Source organism: Phoxinus phoxinus, assembly GCF_949152265.1.
Source record: "Phoxinus phoxinus genome assembly, chromosome: 13".
NCBI lineage: Eukaryota > Metazoa > Chordata > Actinopteri > Cypriniformes > Leuciscidae > Phoxinus > Phoxinus phoxinus.
In genome coordinates this window covers 29101177-29122022 of record NC_136888.1, presented here as the reverse complement: position 1 = coordinate 29122022, position 20846 = coordinate 29101177, and the positions used below count along the sequence as shown (strand labels likewise).

Here is a 20846-nt window from a genome sequence, read left to right as displayed (position 1 = left end):
TGGGGTTCTATATAGAACCATAGGGTTCTTTACTCAACTCCAAAGAACCTTTTATGCTAAAAAGGTTCTATAATGACAAGAAAGAACCCTTTAGAACCTTTTCTTCTAAGAGTGAAATGTGACGGCACATCCGTATTTCATATTTTCCTCATGTCTTGTACCGTTAAACATGTTATCACGTGAATTAATAATCATATGCAAATGATATGCAGATGAGGATATGCATAGTAAAACTAGGCGTTGTAAGCTCCATATATGGTTATTTCGGGGAGGAGACGCATGTGCGCACAATCTTCCGCTGAGTGGGATTTATAAAGTGAATCCTGCTCAGGTTCTGGCGTACGCACAGTTTTATAAGTCTGAATTTTTTTTTGCGCACGCCATTTTTGGCTTTTGGGCGCACGTACACTTTTAGTAAGGATCCTACGCACAGTTTTATAAATGAGGCCCCTGGTATGTGCCCATCTTGAGTGTGTATTCATCCGTACTAAGCACACAAACATGCGTGCGCACTGATAAGGTGAACATGCAGTGGGCTGAAATACCAGCGCTTGTATCAGCAATGTGTGTTTGCACTGCAAATAAGACTTCATAATGTTCCTGGCAGATAGAGGCGTCTTCAGGGTCGGGGTCATTCTTATTTTGAAAATATGCTGCTCTCTGCCACCATTTATTTATCGTGTAAGTCGAGAGAGGCTAGGAACGAAGAAACTGCATAATCCTTTATAACAACTAACAAGTCTACGTTTCTCTCCTATTCCTGAGTTCTACGATACCCCTTGGACCTCAAATGCACATGTAATTGGCCATGTGCTCTTTTCTAGCATTCAGTAGCCTCATTACTTCAGCATCACCAGACCAGTTGGCTTTGGGGAACCCGCGGTTTTAATGATACTGTGAAAATGTATCGGGCCCGATTCTGAATTTTAAAATACTCTGTTTGATCTGGTAATGAATTTCTGTTGCTGTGGCATTCTCATTGATATGTGTCTCTTTCATTTTCGTTCAGATGAAAACTGGGATGACGACCAGCTCTTGGGCTTTGAGCCATGCAATGAAAACCTGGTTACGGGCTGTAACATCATTGATGGGAAGTGTGAATGTGACAGTGTACGAACATGCAACAACCCATTTGAGTTCGCTAGCCAGGAAGCCTGTCAGACAGCCCTGCAGAAGATCGAAGGTACCTCTTATTTCTCCATTCTCATTATCTTTTCTATATATATCTACAGTACTTCCAGCGTGTAACAGACTTGTACCTGCATGCGCATGTCTTTCTGCAGTATTCATAATGTCATCATGCTATTTAATGCGTCCTTGATGAGTTTAATCTTTAAAATATGTTACTTTGAACTTTCGATTGCTTGACTTTATGAACATACAAAAAAAACTGCTTTATAATAAGTACATGTAGCTACAATTGTTGCGGGGTAAATTTTTTATTTTATTTATTTATTTATTTATTTATTTATTTATTTATTTTTATTTATTTATTTATTTATTTATTTATTTTTTATTTTTTTGTTTATTTAATTATTATTATAATTGTTTTTTTTTTAAGATGTTTTTTGTTCTATTTTAAACTTCACCCTAAATAAGAGCCCTATACAAATACTTGTTTTGCGAGTATATATATATATATATTTTACTTTGAGAGCAACATATTTTTTGCATTCGCTAAGCCACTGCACAACAACGTGTTTGTCATCCCTGGAGCCTTTTTTTTTTTTTTTACATAGTTGTTTGTTCTAATTCCCTTTCTTTTGTAAAGGGTGGGGTAGCAAAAGAAAAGAGTATTTTCTCCTCTTTTCTTACTGGCATCCTGCTTAAATGACAGTTTTGTTTAGAAGCCTGTGATTAAACAAACAAACAAATCTGATTTACTAGAGGCTGATAAGGCTCCTTTTAGAGCTATCAGAATGCAAATGTTGTGTTGAAAAATGCAGTCCCTGATGGATACTCTTGCTCGCATTCTCTGAGCGTGCCTGTGCATTCAGTACTAGATGGTGGCACACTGGCAATTAAACATAAAAATACATGCTTGTTATCACAACGGTCATAGCAACGGGTGCAGGGCCTTGTTGTTTTATAGCGGCAGGTGTGCTTTTCGTCATCCCTGAAGCCGGCTGTGGCTATTTTTGAAGGTTTACCCCCTGTTTTAGTTTACTAATAGGTGCTTGTCATGTTGTTTTGACTAGTGCTTTAGAGTTGTTGCAGTTGTCACTTGTTTATTGTGATGTTGTGTCTAGTCTATGATGTTGTTTTGCTTGTCTATTTGTAAAGTTGTCAATTTTCTAGAGATGTTGTGTCTAATAGATAGTTAATTATCTTGATGAGTAGCTCGTTGTTGATGTTTTGTTTCTTCTTCTAGTGGCTGTCAGACTATAATTTTCATGCCTTTGTCCAATGGTGCCAGGCTAATAAAACGGGTGGAAAAAAAAAATATTACACAAAGCGATACTTGGTAAAGAAAAACAAAAAATAACTAAGCTGATTTGCTGGTCTTAACTTTTCTCCTAGCTTGGTTAAGCTGGTTTGTTGGCTGGTTTTAAATGGGTTTTTGCCACTTTTCAGCTGTACAGTCTGTTCAGGAAACCAAGTGAAATCGTGTACGTTATGTGAGGCAAATGTTTAAAAAAAAAAAGTCAAATTCACTATGGTAAAAAAGTTTTAAGGTCATAACATAGTATTTTGCAAGGAACTATGGACAAATCAATAATCTGCCCTGTAATCCTAATACATGAAAAGTTGGGTTACACTTTAGACACTTTAGACAACTACAAGTAACTTTGCGTCTACATGTCAACTAACTCTCATTAGAGTATTACTGTAAGGTTAGGGTTAGGTCACGGTGTTCGGGTTAGTAGAATGTAGTTTGCAAACTTACATATTAGAATGTCTGTTAAGGGATCATGAAAATAAATGTCTATGTTAGTAGATATTAAGCAGACAGTCTACTAATACTCTAATGAGAGTTAGATGACATGCAGTTGCAGTGTTACTTAATAGTTAGCAGAATGTCTAAAGTGGACCATCGCAATAACCAAAAGTTATTGGTGTTTTACTGCCACTATGTTTATTTTAACTGGAAACTGCAGTGGGTTGTACAGTATGTATAGGTTTTGTATGTAGGTAGAGGCACTTTTTCCCCAATGACTCTGTTTAAGAAGAACTCAGAACAGGAAGTTTTGCAGAGGCAAGTACCACTCATATTTCCTTCAGAAATGAAAATAATAATAATAATAATCAAATCTGAATATTTGTCACTGCTAACACAGTTTGTTTTGTTAATGCTGGCCCAAAGCAACATAGTAAGTTCAGTAATACATTTTTAATAAACGGTGTATAGACACTACCCACCTATTTGGCGTACATAATACGCATTCTGTTGCTAGAGAACGTGATGTATTTTCTGGCTGCTGCGTAAAGTTGTTTTTCTTCCAATCTCCTCATACATCTGTTTGCGTTCAGTGCCGTGAGGAGCGTGGGCCAAAGCACATGTTTCGCAGTGTTGTAATGGTATGCGCTCAGCAGTTATCATTTGCATAAGAAAAACATTACTGTCTTGATTCATCAACCTGGCCATCTTTTGTGTCTAGAGTCAGCAGACATTGTGAGATTTTATTGATTTCACATTAAACAATTGCTTCTGTCACACAGAAAGTGGAGCCGTCACGGTAATATGATCAAATTCTATCTCGTACTTCCACTTCTGTTGCTCTCTTTGCACTGTCTGTGAAAGAAAGAGACAGAAGTGTATTTTAAATCACCAGAAATATGGGCTTGTTCTTTGAGGTCGTTCACCCTATTCAGCCCGATGGAAAAACGTCCTTCCTCACTAGGGAGTGTTTTGTATTTACGGGAAGCTGGCAGGCACAAGGGCAAACGTTGAATAGATAAGTGCTATTGATATTATCAGAACGGGCCCCATTTTGAAAGGTTTGGTGACCTCTTGGATTTCTTCAGCCAAACTGTGAGGAGTGGGTCTTTCTCAAAGGACAGTGAAGATTGATAATGCCGTCGCAGTGCCCTCTTCAAGGTTCCCTAACAACATCTATAGTCGCTTGTACCGTTGCTACTACAGGAAATCAATCCTCAATAAAACGGTAATAATATGTTGACCTTTGATGTCTAAGTAGATTTTGTCTCTCGGTAAACATTCAGGAGCAGTAAATCGTCACCAGACCTGATGGAAAGATGTTTTTCGGATCAGCTCTCATCTAGTATTGTAGTAGGATCTATTTTAGGTAAATCCACTCTTTACATGTCAGTCCGTTGTGTCTTTTCTAAGCGGGTGGTTCTTAGCCAGAATATAATCTGTCTATGTGAGACTAGAAGGATGGTAAAACTGACCTTAAAAGACAGATCTTTTAGATACTGTCCAGATACAGCTTCAGGTTATTGTACAGAGACACTGGTCAAGGGTCTCAGATTTAATTTGGAATGTCCATTTGCTTGAGAAAATAATACTTAAACTATGACATATTGAGGAATTAAATTTTTGGCCAATCAGGATAGGCTCACACAGAATATGTGCCCCTTCCTTGGCATATTTTTGCATGTATTGAGGGAGAAAATGTGCGTTATACAAAGGGAATGGATTTAAATTTTGTCAAATCTGTTAAACTGATTTTAAGGCAGTGGATATAGGCATCGTCTGTGTTTTTATTTACTCTAGAATGGCCTAAATAATGAAAATATATTATACTGTTGATGTCAGATTTGTTAGCTGATTTAAAATGTCATTGAAATGTAATCATGACAAATATGCGATTTTTCCCATTCAACTACTGTAGATAGCAGCTGAACTCGTATGGCCTTTGTTTAGATGGCTGCAGAGTGAAATGACTTTGAAGAGATTTCAAATCGCAGACAGTCATCATGTATTTTTTCACGTTTTTTTTCTTTTCTTTTTTTCTTGAGTCTTTTATTCTCACCAAGGCTGCATATATTAGATAAAAAAAAGTAAAAACAGTAATATTGCGAAATATTAAATTAACTGTTTTCTATTTTAATATATTTTAAAATGTAATTTATTCCTATAATGGCAAAGCTGAGTTTTCAGCAGCCATTATTCTTCAGTAACATTTGGTGCTTATTAATAGGTTTGTGGTTTGTTTAAAATGCATTCAAATTGAAACCAGTTGTGTGTAGGATTTTGAAATATTACTGTTGTTTACTAGCCTGGGTTTCCCTATACTGCCTTTGCGCAGCGCGATTTTATTCACGCTGAAAGGCAGTCTGGATACCATGGACCAGATTTTCGCCTCATCTAGGGAACCAATCACAGAACGGGGAGGGACCAGCAAGACGATCACGACATCTATGCGACACAACTAAGCAGTTTGTTTATATCCATATATACCTTCGACCCTCATGTTTATCTTGCACAAACGGCAATAGTCGGTGAACGTCATTGTTTACACAAAAATATCTTACCCATCGTCTTCTTCCTTGTCTAATTTCTGTCGCTCTGCATACGTCATCTCGTATAATGGAAACGATTGGCTATGAGCTACGTACAGGCGCATTTGATAGACATTCGTAGCACCCAATAAACGGCGCCGGGCATTCGTAAACCACGCCTCAAATACGAGAAAATGAACATGTGGTTCCCAGACCCAAGTCTCAACGAGAATTGGGTCTGGCGTTAGCCAGGCTAGTTGTTTACTGTATTTTGTTTTTATCAAATAAATGCAAACGAGACTTATTTCACAAACATAAAAAAACTGTCCAAATTCTTTCAAAATCCAATAATATAATTAAACGCATTTTATCTTGTAAACTAACTAAAGTTTGGACATACAAATGGGAAAAAGGTCCAAGGGCTTGTTTCACAGTGTCAAACACTGTTTTAATGGTAGAGTGCTTTTGAATATGCAGGCTTTTAGATCAATTAAGACTTCTGAGCTCTGGGTCTAGGTTAGTCAAGGCATTTTTACCATCAACTTGAAATGACTGAAGCTAAACAGCAGTAAGGGACGGGTATGTGCTGGAGCTCTTTTAGAGAGAGCCTGTGTTTGAAATTAACATGGAGGTGAATGGTAGTCTTCCACTAATCCAGTTTAGACCCCTGACCTAGAGGTTGGAGTAATTTGGTAAGTGTATGAATGCACTACTTTTAGAAACTGTCGCTTGAAATGATATAACTTGAAATTTTGCCAGCATTGGAAATAGAAAGCTTATTTTATATTTTTATATATACCCACCAACCCGCCAAATGCGGCGTGTAACGCAGTCACTACTCCTAGCCACTTTGGCTGGTTGAATTTTATATATAATATATACATTTTTCAATTGTATTCTTTAAAAAGGCATCTGAAATAGTAAACTAAGTACAATGTAGTGTTGTCAAAAGTAGCGATTTTACAACACATATCGATACTGAAATATCTGAAACGCTTCCAATTCTCATTTTCCGCAGAATAGACACACGATACCAGCTGTGCATTCTCTCTCTCTCATCTCTCCTACTGCGGGATACACACAAGCCCTCCTCCCCTCACTCACTCGTTTCATTTGCTCCGCATGAATTGTTGGTGTTACAGGGCTTGAATTTCTACGTGGGATTGCTTGTATTGCGCTTCATTTTTCTCATTCATGCAGATTTCTAACGCTCAAAGCACATAACGCCGCCTCTCAGTACTAAATTTAGTTATTTTTGGCTGCTTACAGTCAAATACACACAAAATAATGAAAATATGCCAGTCTCGGCGAGTATTCACGTAAACACAGTCAGTTGGTTTAAGTGAGCGTAAACAGTTGAGAAAGAAAATGCATGTGTAACTGTATAATGGATCTGTGAGTCAAGTCTTAGAGTGACAACAGCCTAATATACCTGCTGCCAAATTATGAGATAATATAAAATAAAACAAATCTGTATGGCAGTTTTTTCCTCATGGTATCGATGTCAAAATTGTCGGCCAGTGAAAATACTGAGCAGTGACTTTGGAAAACTGCTAGCCACAGTGGCTGGTGGTGGTGACCAAAAATGTTAATGTCAAGCCCTGTGTGTATATATATATATATATATATATATATTAAAAAGAAAAGAAAACCAGTAACCGTAGCAGGTAAAAAGAATGAGGGGATGGAAATATGTTTTTCTTTTTATGGGAAAAGCGTGTATGTTTGAGAGAGAGAGTGAGTGTGAACAGGAAGTTTTGTTGTGTGGGACTCTGTTCTGCTTTTACTGTTGGTTTTCTCTGACCCAGCTCAGCCAAAGCACATTAAAGGAAATGCCAAGCATTCTTGCAGTCGAGCTGTGTCTCTGCTGCCCTGGCAGGATTACAGTGGAGAATATTTGTTCTGGGGAGCCGGCCATGCTAATTGCAGGCCCCGTTGTATGCAGGGAGAGAGCAGCTTCATGCCAAAAGCAACATGTTTCTGTTTTAACAATGTCCTGTTTTCAAAGAGAGCGTGGGGGGTCGGCCAACCCAAGAACGGAATGCCTGAAAGTACTGTACTTTGACTTTCCCTGTTGTCCCGTAGAGGAAAACGCAAAGGCATTCAACCGTTTGATGTGGAACATGGGCAGAGCTCCATGTGTGACGGTGTGTGCTGTGCACCGTGAACAAACTGCTACTAGTTGGAAAATTTGTATTCAGTAACGATGACTAGGGCTGGGTAATATGGCCAAAAAAAATATGAAAATATTTTCTGCCTTTGGACCATATTCAAAATATGTCACAAGATTGATGTCAAGTTAAAAAATAATCAAAGCATTTTCATAAGAATGATATTTAACCATTTTCATTTCTATGCCGTATGCACCAATATAACAATGCATCAAAACAACAATATTTGCTTAATTGTAAATGCAATGCAATGACTTCTGTAAATATATAATGATGCAAATACAGTTTTTAAATGCTATTTTATTTAATGCTCCCAAAACAAATGGCCGACAATAAAATTAAAATGCATTTCCCCCCCTAAACCTCTAATATATATTACACCCAGTATAATTTGGCTGATTTCAGGTTCATCTGACATCAATTGAATGCTTTTATAGCAGACCACGCCGTCTTCAAAAGCAGCCAGACAGAATGAAACTGAAAGCATGGGTTTCTCATACTTATTTTTAGGTTGAAAAACACTGTTGCACAAGTGCAGCTTGTGGTGTGTGGAGTGTGTATGTCTCTAGTGGGGTTTTTTTGTGTGTGTGTTTTTTTTTTAATGAGTGCTGAATTTAATTTTTAATTGAAATAAACTTTTCTGGGAAGGTTTTGCTCATGCCAGCTGTCTAAAACCACAGCAGGCTGTCAGCACGCTTAGTTTATGCACAGCTTAATTTCTTAAACTTTAAATTGAAATAGTGTATATACATGTACTGTATGTATATATTTATGTATATAATTTTTGTTGGCATTAATGAATTATTGTGGGGGCAGAGTGTAATTAACCTCTGTGGTTTTTCAAAGGTCTGCAAAAATATCCACAGCATTCTTGCTACGGGTTATTTTATCCTCCCCTGACTTTGGCAGTGGTGAATGTTTGAGGACAACTGTCTGTTCAGCACGAATGTGTTCTTCCTCTTCTCAGGAGCCAAGATTTAGAGCATCGGCTTTCGAAACTCGCTCGCATCAATCTGCCCAGGCGTCTGGACATACTAGATGTTGTGAGAACCAGAGCGCCACCACATCGCAAACAGGTGTTAATTGGATGCGGCCCCGTCACATCTACAGGGTCAGCTCTAGCGCACGACATGAGTAGTTTCCCTTCCTTCTCCTGAGGCGGAAAATTAGAGGTGTTAAAACCATTGATTCCGTCACCTTTGCCATGTGTAGTTTTCTGGCAGAGACATGTCAGTAGAACTTCCTTTAGAGCTTATTGCCTTTTAAAATCAAATCTTTTTCATTTACCTTGTAAATAAATCTTGTTTGGGAGTTTAGTGGCATGTTAACATGCCTCGCTGGTGACCGTGACATCTTATCCCCAAGGCACTGTTTAAGGAGCTTTAAAGGACTTACACCTTGACTTACAATAGATTAATTGATTTCAAGGTATTTTGACAAGCACTGTCGCCATTTACTGACTACTCATGAGCGAGGGGATTTTTTTCTCCCACGAAAAGTAATTGTAAGTTGCCAATGTCTTAAAGGATTAGTTCACTTTTAAAATGAAAATTCTGTCATCATATACTCACCCTTAAGTTGTTCTCTGCTGAACACAAAGGAAGATATTTAGAAGAATGTCAGTAACCAGACAGTTTCTGGTTCCCATTGACTCCCATAGTAGGAAAAAAATATACTATGGGATTCAATGGGAACCAGAAACTGTCTGGTTACTGACATTCTTCTAAATATCTTCCTTTGTGTTCAGCAGAGGAAAGAAATTCATACAGATTTGAAACAACTTAAGGGTGAGTATATGATGACAGAATTTTCATTTTAAAAGTGAACTAATCCTTTAATGTATTGAAGAATATGTTTGTGTGTGTGTGTGTGTATATATATATATATATATATATATATAACACACATGTGTATATAGATATAAAGGGCTATATATATATATATGACCCGTGCTGGCAGATGGAGTTGGAATGCGCACTGGATCATTTCGAGCTACAGGCCAAACAAGTGAAAAATTTTGATTTTGAGGTTTTCACAAAATTGTGTTAATTAAGCCCTCTTCTAGCGACCCCAGTGCTCCAAACAGCAATTAAACATCTAAAAGTATCTTTATTTGTAAGTTTTATGGGAGGAGAACCTTTCCTTTGTCCATGAAAAACGTTCTTACTCGCGCTGACTGACAGATCTGAAGCGTACACACAAAGACGCCTCAGACTCCATCCCGATATATACACATTTACAGAATTACAGAATTTCTAAATATCTGTCTTGGCGAGGATTAACGCAAACATTATCTGTTATGTCTTAAGTGAACGTTTAACTGTTGGGGGAAACATCTGATGTGTAATTTATATTCATATTATATTCATGCGGTACAGTAGGTCTTAAAATATAGGCTCTCTGTTTCATTAATGTTAATCAAACAATTGTGGTATCATGGAAAAAAAGTATATTTTGGTTATAGATATTTTTCTCAATATTGACTTTGCTGACTCTATCGACTTCAAATAGGTGTAGCTAAGTCATTCTTTGTCAAACAAATCATACATCATTTTGAAGGTTTTTTAATAGAGAAAATTTGCTCATTGTGACTCATTTTGCCAGCACGGGTCACATACTGTATATAAAATATGTTCGCAAGTTTGGCAAATATCCATCTCATCAAGGCTATTTCGGTTTTATAAAGTATCCCGTTTCTATTTCAGAGTGAGAAATTGCTGCAAATGATTCAGTGCATCTGTCTGAATGAATCAAACTGACTCTTGAACAATTAAAATACTTTTTTATACATTTTCAAAACGTTGTTTCAAACTTTCAATGTTTGGCCTACTGTCTCAAACCATGTTCAGATTTCAAAAGTCAGAAATTTTGATGCAAACTCAAACAATTCTAATCAGATCCTCCCAAAATCAAATTATTTGTATGATGCTTTCCACAATCATTTTATATCTATATACTCTTACTTTACATCAACATTATTTTCTGGGTTTTTTTTCTCCTTAGAAATTTTAGCACAAAACATTAAAAAAAAAGTGAGGCTTCAATACGTTGCAGAGACCTCCTGAGCTGAGAGCAATTCCAGTTTTTCTCTGTGTGTCGTTGAAACATGCAGGCCACCCCCAGCAGTGTTGTGACCCAACCAGAGCTTTGGTGAAGCCCAGTGAACTACATTCCTCTCTGATACAACAGTGTGTTGTCTAGTGCAGTGTGCCCTTTGTGGTTGGAACAATGACAATCGAATTACATTATCTGAAATGACCATTAGCACAGTGGCCTTATTCCAATAATTAATCTATTAGCATCCACACACTCAGTCCCCAGCGGTTTTTACTGCTCTACACGTTCATTGTATTGACAGCTCTGCTGGTGTGGAAGATTTCAAGCCTCTGACACACGCAGGACAGGTCGGATGTTGACGCGGGTCCACCAGCCTGGTTCATCTCAGCAGTTCGAGAGTGCCGCTGCTTCCCAATGATGGATTTCATGGGGCAGTGTGCACAGCTGGAGCTTGACAAAAGTGACACTTGTTAGAAGCATAACTCACTCGGTATGAAAGCCAATCAAATTCATTTCAAATTTCATTGCTTAATATAACTTGTGGGGAACAGGAGGCGTTAAAGCTGTTTAATTCAGACCTGACTGTAGAAAAACGCAAACCTCTGTCTGTACGTTCTATTAGGCCGTGTGTCCAGCAAAGCGCTTTTAGCCAGCTGAAAACGCTAGGCACTCTGCTGAAAACGCCGAGCTATGTGCGCTTGAGAGCATTTTGGCAGCGCAGTTTTTTTTCAGTTGAGACGCTGCGTTTTAAAGTTGAACATTCTTTAAAAGAACATTCAAAGCAGAACGCTCAGCGCCTCATTACGCTCATGGCGCTTTAAAAACGCGGCGCTCCCATTGAAAACAATTGAAAAAAACACGCCAGCCGCGTGAAAAAAAAAACGCTTTGGTGGACACACGCCTTAGCGTGCCAATTTCTACATTGCTTGGTAACTAAAGTTGTGGTCACATTTACCATTGTTCAGCAATGTATTTTTGCTGACAAAATCAAGTCAATTCAATAGGAATCCAAATGATGACGAATTTCTTGAAAAATATTTTCGCATGCAGATGATGCATTATGCATTCAAATTTAGCTAATGTGACCGCACCTTAAATGGTCTACAGTTAGGCCAACAAACTATATTATTTTAATAATTATTACAATAAAATAAAATAAATTATGAAGGTTTCTAGATCCATTTTCTTAAGAACATTTTCTGCCGTCACGTTGGAGCTACAGTGCCACAAGTAAAAAGAGTCCATCCTCATGTCTCTATGATATTCTTGTGCCAAAATATGGCAGGGCCCACATGGTTTTCATGGGCCCCACAGAGGCCCCAGCACAGTGCTTTAAGTAACCCCCTCCCATATCACTACGGTATTCTGCTGTGGACATATGACCCCAGGGGCCTCAGGGCCCTTCACTGTGTTTAAGAGGACCCACATAAAGTTATTTTTTGAAAATGGACCTCAACTATAGTCATAGAGATATTTATGACCAATTTATGCAGAAATGCAGGTAAATCACATACTTTTTCCTGCAACTGTATTGAACTTTGTTGTTTTTTATCGTACATTGCTGATAATCTGAAATGTTTTTTGTTTTTTTTAAGGATAGGGAAGTAAGGTCTCACAGCCTCTTGTAGCTCATCGCTTTAATTCAACACAGCATCGAAGGTGAACATTTTTAAACTTTCCTGGGCAGAAAAGGATAAATTATGTGCACCTCGAACCGCACTTTTAAAAGTCTGACATTTAGACTGACACTTGCCTACAATCATTGCCTCCTTTACAGATAATATATTTACTTTTGTCAGTTGCTTTCATTTCCTGTAAGAGCTTTAAAACTGCTGCGTTTGTGATAAGCTTATTTCCTCGTGATTTCAGCCTTAGGCCAACAATTACTCAGTGCTGAGGTGGGATGCAACGGCTATGGACTTGAAATGGCAGATGTGATGATATTTTAAAGGGAAGTGAGGCGTTTTGTTTGTAAGTCAATTGTTGACATTCTGGTGTCCCTGTGGTGTCTGGCAGTAGATGCTTGGTCTGAGGGTTTGGTGTGGTTCGCTGATAAAGATGAATCACACAGCGGCCTGTCGAAGCGTGCCACTCGTTTGTCCTTTAAATTGGTAAAGATAACACAGAACCTTTAAGGAACTTTTTTTTTCTCTCTCTCTGTCTCTCTCTCTCTCTCTCTCTCTCTCTCTCTCTCTCTCTCTCTCTCTCTCTCTCTCTCTCACACACACACAGTGGCTCACAGCGTGGTCCTTGAGTGATTTTTGCTCGCTCTGTGTATTTTGAGCATTTGATCAGATGGTGAGGAAAATGTATATGTGGGACAGAGCAAGCATGTCAGTATAACAGAAAGATTTCTGTATCTGCCATTTTACGAAGACACTCTGATTGTTGCTTTGGGGAAGAGGTCGCATTGTCAAATTGGCAGGAAAGAGGAATCTGAATGGATATAACAGATGAGGCTTCAACTAACAATTCATTTTGAGTGCTTTATCAGTTATTCTGACAGTTCGTCAAATGATCAATTGGGGGAAAATAAAGAAGCTGTACTTTTTCAAATTGTCAAAGTACTGAAAAATGTTCTACATTAGTTACCGTCTTTTCTCAGCTTCTGTTATATTTATAAGGATTACTGGAACATAGTAAATAATTAATCGTCGCTGCCAACTTTTGATGGTTTTGAATATTTAGCTTCCCGATCTTTATGAGCAGTGCTGAATCCTGGCATAAGTACTATTCCAACAGGATTCATTTTCCAAACGTAGGTTAAATTACTTTTTCTTTTCTTTTTTATAGGATGACTGCATTTTTATGTACTAATGCAGGCGAGTTTGAGATCACTGTCCTTTTTGCTAATTTGTGAGTGTTAAGTGATATGCTCTGGATGTTTGCATCATGAAATCTATTGAAATAAACAAGACTTTTGGTTTTGTTTTTATTTGCCAATGGGTTATAACTGAACATCTCCTTGATTTCTTGTTTGATGTTCTTTTATAGAAATTGTGCTATTGTAATATGCTAGTTTTTCATAGTTTTGCTAGTTTTGTATATTAACAACTGTCAGAATTAAACTCTTAAACTCTTGCCGCACATTTTGGATTTGCATTATAATTTGGCACACCTGAATTTAAAGGAGTCCCTTACCAGCATACACTGTATAGTTAATGGAAAAAGATCTCCTTATTTTACAGTCATCCACTTAAATTTATAAATAAGTGGAATTATTGGTAATATTTTATTTTAAAGTGACGTAGTTACACGTTACTACAAGTAGGACTACTTACTATAGTAATAATAGTAAATTATGCATAATTACAAGTAACTAACCCTAAACAAAACAATAACCCTAACCGGTCCGTAACTCTATAGTAAGTACATGTAGTTAATTAATATTACTCAGTACTTCTGTAACTACGTCAGCGTAAAATACAGTGTAACTGAACTATTTACATGTATAAATATTGTTCACAATTTTGTTGTTTTGTTTTAGTTGTCTCACAATGGGTTTTAATTGAACACTTGGTACTTTCTTGTTTTATGTCCTTTCATTGAATTTGTGACATTGTAATATGCTAGTTTTTCATAGTTTTGCTAGCTTTGAATATTAACAACTGTCAAAATTAATAAGATGTGTTAAAGCTGTTGAATTTTTTGCCAATTGTTGTTAGCTAATGGGGCTTAAATCTGTGTTTACTATGTTCCCGACCCTTGCTGTGATGTAATTGAGGATGTGAAATACCAATAAACAATATTTTATAATCAAGTTTCTGAACAGGCCGGCGGGACGCAAAGTACAGTTTCAAGATCTCTCAGAATCACAATGCTGGTCTCGTTTGTTCCGAACATTTGTTTAATGTGCTTTTTTTTTGTATTTTATATATTTATCGCTCACTTGTGCGTACTGCTCTCAGCTGTTCAAAAAATGAATGCCTTTCTGTGGTCTTCAGCAAAGGTTACTTTTAGATCGGAAAAGAGCTTTGAATTGTTGTTAGGGAGTGACCAACCCATTTCAGCTCCGGAGAGGTCAGTGCTGCCTGTTTAAAGTGTACACAGAAAACTGTGAGCCTGTGTGTGTGTACTTGATTTGACAAAAGTGTGTGGGTTACAAGGAGAAAATTAACCTTTTCTTCCTCAGAGCGCATAATTCATAACCAAAGTAACTGCGAGGGGGTGGGGGGAACATGAAATGTGCAAAAACAAGGGCTTATTGTTTGCCGGTTGCGGAAAGGCCCAGTTGGTCATGTGCTGTTTTGACTGGCAGTCTGGCTGAGAGAGTTTTTTGTGTCATTGCGACAAAATTTTATTGCAGAGAAGGGAAAGAAAGAGGAAACGTTCTGTATATCTTTGTCTCAGTGAGCTCATTCTGGATGAAGGAAAGAAGCAAGAAGTTTGAAAGGAAAATTGGGCCCCTGATTCAGACGCAGGGAAGAACTTGACATAGTTCACTTCAGGCTACATTTGATTTAGACATAGCAAGAGACGGGAATTTAAAGCTCAGTTTATTCTTGCAGTGATTTACCTGCATCAGTGTTTCCATCTTGACGTAGAGATAAAAAACTATTGCGTTTTTCTTTTATGAACAAGATACACATTCAGTAGAAAACCAAGCAAAGATCTATGAGGTCCTTCTGAAGTATCTAATGCCACATACATTTTGGAACAACATTTGAATCACAAATGAGGTTATTTTACAGATTATTCGCTTTAATAAAGAGCAGTAAGCAGTCTACATTCTTCAAAATGTCTCTTTTTGTGTTCCACAGAAGAAAGAAAGTCATGTTTGGAACGATGTTATGGGAAATAAATTATATAATTTCTTCTTTAAAAATATACTATACTTAGGAAGGTGGTTTTTCTAATTATTTTTTAAAAATTCATGATGTTGCTGTAAGAAGACAGCATTAGCAGTCTAATGGTTATGTTGGTTTTGTAACCGAATATTTGTTGTGGATTTATCCCGCAGAGCATGTTACGACTTATCGTTTGGAATGTGTAACATGCCACAGCTTCTTTAATTGAGCTTCTTTTCATCCTCTTCTCTCTCTCAGTGCCTGAATTCATCTCTCACTCTCCGTCCTCTCTTGCCTCATTGCCTCTTTACACACAGACACACACCCCTCGCAGTATATTAGTATTGGACTTGAGGCTACTCTTGAGTCTAGAAAGCCTGAACTGTCTGATGAAGGAATGTCACTGTGGGCGTATGAGAGAATGCCGTGATGTTGGGAGGATTGGTGACGGTATTAGGAATAGGGAAGTGAGACCTTCACTACATAATAAGCTCCATCCCATTATCACGCAAGGCTGGACCCTTAATCAAATCTATTGGCCACTGTAGGGGTGGGTGATATAAGCTTACATTTATGCCGGGAAATGTTATAATGTGAAATTTTAAATCACATTATGCTAATTAATTTTTAAATGAAAAGTTAGTCAAAAAATACAGAAAGGTTCTATTGAATTAAAATAAAGTCAAAGAATGATGGAAAAAACATGTAGAACGCTTAACAATAATTTCTACTGGTTTATCATGTCAAACTGGTATATCTCCTAGCCCATACAATTGAAGCAGCCAATAAATGACAACTGTATTGAATTTAAGACCCTTCTAGAATTTGGGAAAAAGAGACGCTGCCTCCCTAAAGCCCTAGTAATGCACCAAACTACTGTACATAAACCCCAAGGGAAAATAGTCTCCTTGTCTCTTTCAATATTTCAATACTTCTGTCTGTGTGTTTTCAGGCAAATGATGGCTCGGCTTTCAATATGACTGCCATCAGTAAAGGTCAACAATATTGATTCACTGCAAGACAGGCACGAAATGCTAGAAATGCCACATAGCTAACTGCAGATTTATCTGTCTGTGCAAAGCTTGTACATTAATGAGATCGACTGCTGAGAGACTTTTTTTTTTTTTTTCAACTGGCATAGTATCCATCTCAAATACTCCTTGTAACAGGTGAAATACGGGCGCTCTAAGAGTCTCATTTATCCTGGAGATGTTATTTTGAATTGCAAGGGCCTTTTTTGTGATCCTTATCCTTCCACTTAAGCACTGGTCTCTAAGGGAAATGCAAAATGGCTACCATTTCTCTGCATCAGATTAAGGCACAAAAGAAACATCAGATACTTTGAATTGAAATGTCAAATGTAATTCTATGTTTCATTTTATCGCTTTTGTCACAAAGAGAAAATGTCAAAAGGCTCTGTGTTAAACAGCTGGATGTTATGTCTTTGAATTGAACCACTGATATGACAGTTTAGGTGTCTGTTTATTGATTTCTCTATTTAGAATCAAGAATTTGCTCATTAGGTCTCCATATGCCAGATTTTAAGAAATGATTTACACAACCTCATTTCATTGCAAACTACATGGCTTACTTTGAGAGATAAAAAAAAAAGATTTAAGATTTTTTTGTTTAAAAAAAACTGTCAGGATTTACTTAAGACACTCAGTGAAAAATTAGTGGACAGTTATTTTTGCTGCTGGTTTGCGTTTTGCAAAAACATTTCTTAAACCAGACGCTAATTTGCGTTGCTCTTAGTAGATTGCGTTGGTCGTTATGTAAATGATTCGGCTGCGTCTGTGTTCTTTAATGTGTGCGTCTTCTGTGCTTTTTTGGAATTGAAATTGCGCTCTTACGCTAATTTCCACTATATAGTAAATCTGGCCCTTAATATGTCATCCATCCATCCATTTTCGTTTCGCCGGCTGTTTTAAGCAGCGTCATGGGCAGCTGGCTTACATTGGGGTGTCGAATTAACACGTCTAATTAACACGTAAACATGGACCGAGCAGTCCATGTTCAGAAATATGAGAAAACAAGTTTCCTGTAAACACAACTCACTGCGTGTGTCTGAGAGAGAGAGAGAAAGAGAGGGAGAGGGATGCAGTAGAGCTGATTTACTTGCCCTGTTTGTGAAATTTCAGTCTGAAAGAAATATTTCAAATTAAGTTTATAAACACGGAGCTTATGGTAAAATTATGCATAAAAGTACTCCGATATTCAGGCCCTGAAAATATCGATACTTTGCATCTGTGTATCGATACAACATCCCCTTGCAAACTATTGCTATCCCCCCCCCCCCACACACACACACACACACACACACACACACACACACCCCTAGTTCTAAGATTCCAATTTAATTTTGATTAGTCGTGCAGCCCTACATAAAAAACACACACACAAACACAATAAAAGTCTAATAAAAGTGGTCAATATGACTTGTCCACTATATTCCAAGCTCTCTGAAATCGTATGCTAACTTTGTGTGAGGAAGAGACTAAATAAAGTCATTTTTCTCCGAACATCTTTTCCTTTCAAATCTCATATTTGTAGATACTGCAATTTATCATGGTGCATTTGATTGTGAGGCGCGTGAGAACCAGTGAGATTTGGCATGATATTAAACCTGGCTTGATGCATTTTTATACATCAAGTTTGACAGAATTTTATTATAATTTGTTTTTGAACTTTTGAATTGTGGACTGTTTCTGTAATATTCAGTTCTCAAATAAAGAGAAAAGCCTCAGGGGGAAAAATATATATACAAATGCACAGATGTGCAGTTATTTAAAAAAACAAACCTTAACATGACGAATAAAGACATGTGATTGATAGACCTGTCAGTGCCACGCTTATCTGCTTGTCAGCTCACTCCTTCTTTCCGCCATGTCGGTTCCCGTTGATGTATGCATGCTGTGCGGCTGGCGGGTTTTTGACGACATGGGGCGGTACACGCTGGCTCTGCATGCTCTTGCCATCCCAGACCTCACATGGACACATCCATCACCCTTCCATCTGCCCTGCCAGCAGAAAGAACACAAATGGAAAAATGAATTCTTCCCTGCGTTCTGCCACCGGTGTCCTTCATTTATAACACATATGTGGCAGGAAGTGGGTGGATTGATGTGGCCCGTCAAGGCTAACGGCTGAAGCTGTAATGCACAGAGGCACAGGTTGAAAGGGCACGTGGCCAATCGCACCCTGTACCTCCAGATTAGAACTCCACCGGCACCGTCACAAGAAGGGGTAAACTTCAGATGAGACCATGGATGAAAGCCAGTCCTAAAATTTGGAAGGATCTAGTCTGACAGAGCCAGAATTTTGAGTATTGGCCTAAAATCTGGTCCACTCTGTAGCCTATACTGTCCAATAACTGCCCACTTGGCCATCTGATCAACCATCTGTAAATTGAACAATCAGTTTGTTTGGTTCTTTGTTTCATTCTCTCTTTTTGAGATAGGAGGGAAATCATCGGAATCGGAAATCATTGTCACCAAAATACTAGTCTGCTCAAAAAGTTCAAAATGATGAGCAACAAAGTGGGAGTTCATTCACTTCTTAGTGTAACGTTTTACAGGTTAAAATTTAGAGCAAGGTTCAATTTATTACCTATTTATTATATATATATTCTAGTTTCATGCATTCTTTTTTTTTTATCAGCACTTGATTTTGGGTAAGTTTCGATAAAAATAGCAACAAAAAAACTGAAAATTGCAATCGTGTCAATGAATACTTCCGGATCAGTTTCGGAACAAAGATTTTCGGAATGAAAACTTGGATTAAGTAGATTGCATCCATCAACAAGCTTGCACAGCTCTATACCTCATTCTGGGGTCGACATCTCATTCAGTAACGTTAAGCAGTTTTGAATTATATGCCGTTTAATGCTTAATCGCGTTAGCTTACGTGTTCATAATCTATTTGAAGATTTGCTCCAATGTTTTTGGAGTTATGAGATCCAGACGATCACCGGGCACTCGGCGCTCATGTACCCCACCGAGAACAGCCTTACCTTGGCTAGTCCTTCTGACATTTGCCACTGGATCTGATGTCTCGGTAATGGTTAAATGTTAGATATCATTCATCTTGTGTAGATCTAACAGACAATCTTTGGTCTCGTGAATCTATTTGTTCTCGGGCATATAGTTTTGCCTGAGGGCAAAGTTAAGTTTCATAACTTTATATATTAATATATACTGAGTCCTGAGTCGAACATGCCAAGTCCGAATTACCAAGTTCCGAACTTTGCTTACTTGGTATTGAGAAATGCCTGTTGTGTCAGTGGCAGAGAAAACATTACCATAAGTTAATGTATTATGAACAAACATGTATTAATAAAGAACAATAGTATAGAAATTAACTCCTAACACAGATTAATAAATGCTGCAAAATTATATTTAATTGTTAATTTAACATATTGTGAAGTCTTGACAATTCATGTAATCGCTCTGCTTTTGTATTATAAGTGTTCATAAAATGTGTAAAAATTGTGGAGTCAGAATTTCTGTTTGCCCAAAACTGCTATCACTTTCACAGACAAAACTGACAAAACTCACAAAAATAAATAAACAAATGACAAAAAAATGTTGTGTACGAAATTCAAATCTAGTGACACCCCCCTCCCATAGGCATGCCTTCAAATTTGAGACTAGGAGTGGACTGTAAAACTTTTCTGTTCTGCTGTACTGTATCTACTAGTCGGAAAGATGTTTCTCTCCTTTGACGTGATTAGGATTTTACAGCTAAGCTGTCTAGCTGGTTTAAGTGGGTAATCACAATCTGAACCATCACCTCAAGTGCTATGAGGAACATATCAGCCCAGTTTCTTCAGGCAGAGCGCCGTCTCCACTGAGAGACTCATAATGACTGTTAATAATAGTTAATTCAACATGATCATTACGACGTTCCACCTGCCCTCTCTGTAATCACCCTTTCAGCACAGCACTACAATCTGCCAAACACACTGATAATTTAATGTTTGCAAGACAGAATTTTCAGTTTTGGGTGAACTATTCCTTTAAACCAGTAAATATTACACCAGTGCTACCTTCAATTTGCTGGATTTGAGTTAAAGGTGGTTTAAATCAAAGTTTGAAACAGCTCCTCCTCTGAGTCTTCTCACGAAGGACTTTTTATTTTATTTATGTTGACGTCTGTCTGTCTTTATTTGAGGTAGTGTTCAATTTGGGAATGGATTTCATTGAACAAGCAGAGCATTGAAGAAATATAGGACATTAAAGCAGAGAGTAGCCCCAGCCAGAAGCACAATGAATTCCCATAGTGCTTCGCTGTCGTCACGTGTGACCGGTTTGCTCTTGACAGGAAGGTTTGTGACAACTGAGAGTCGCAGCAGATTGTAACGGTAAATTCAATAGGCAGGATCACAGCAGAAGAGATGCTGTTCCACAGCAAAATCTTCCTGGGC

General features: G+C 37.8%; 1 protein-coding gene across 1 annotated transcript in view; it reads left to right on the top strand.

Moving 5' to 3' along the window:
• Nucleotides 1–20846, top strand: part of crim1 (cysteine rich transmembrane BMP regulator 1 (chordin-like)) — a 119958-nt gene that overhangs the window by 13512 nt on the left and 85600 nt on the right. Inside the window, exon 2 of the mRNA XM_079632439.1 lies at nucleotides 1010–1183. Coding sequence (XP_079488565.1) covers nucleotides 1010–1183 — 174 coding nt within the window. The remainder of the gene's footprint in view (nucleotides 1–1009; nucleotides 1184–20846) is intronic.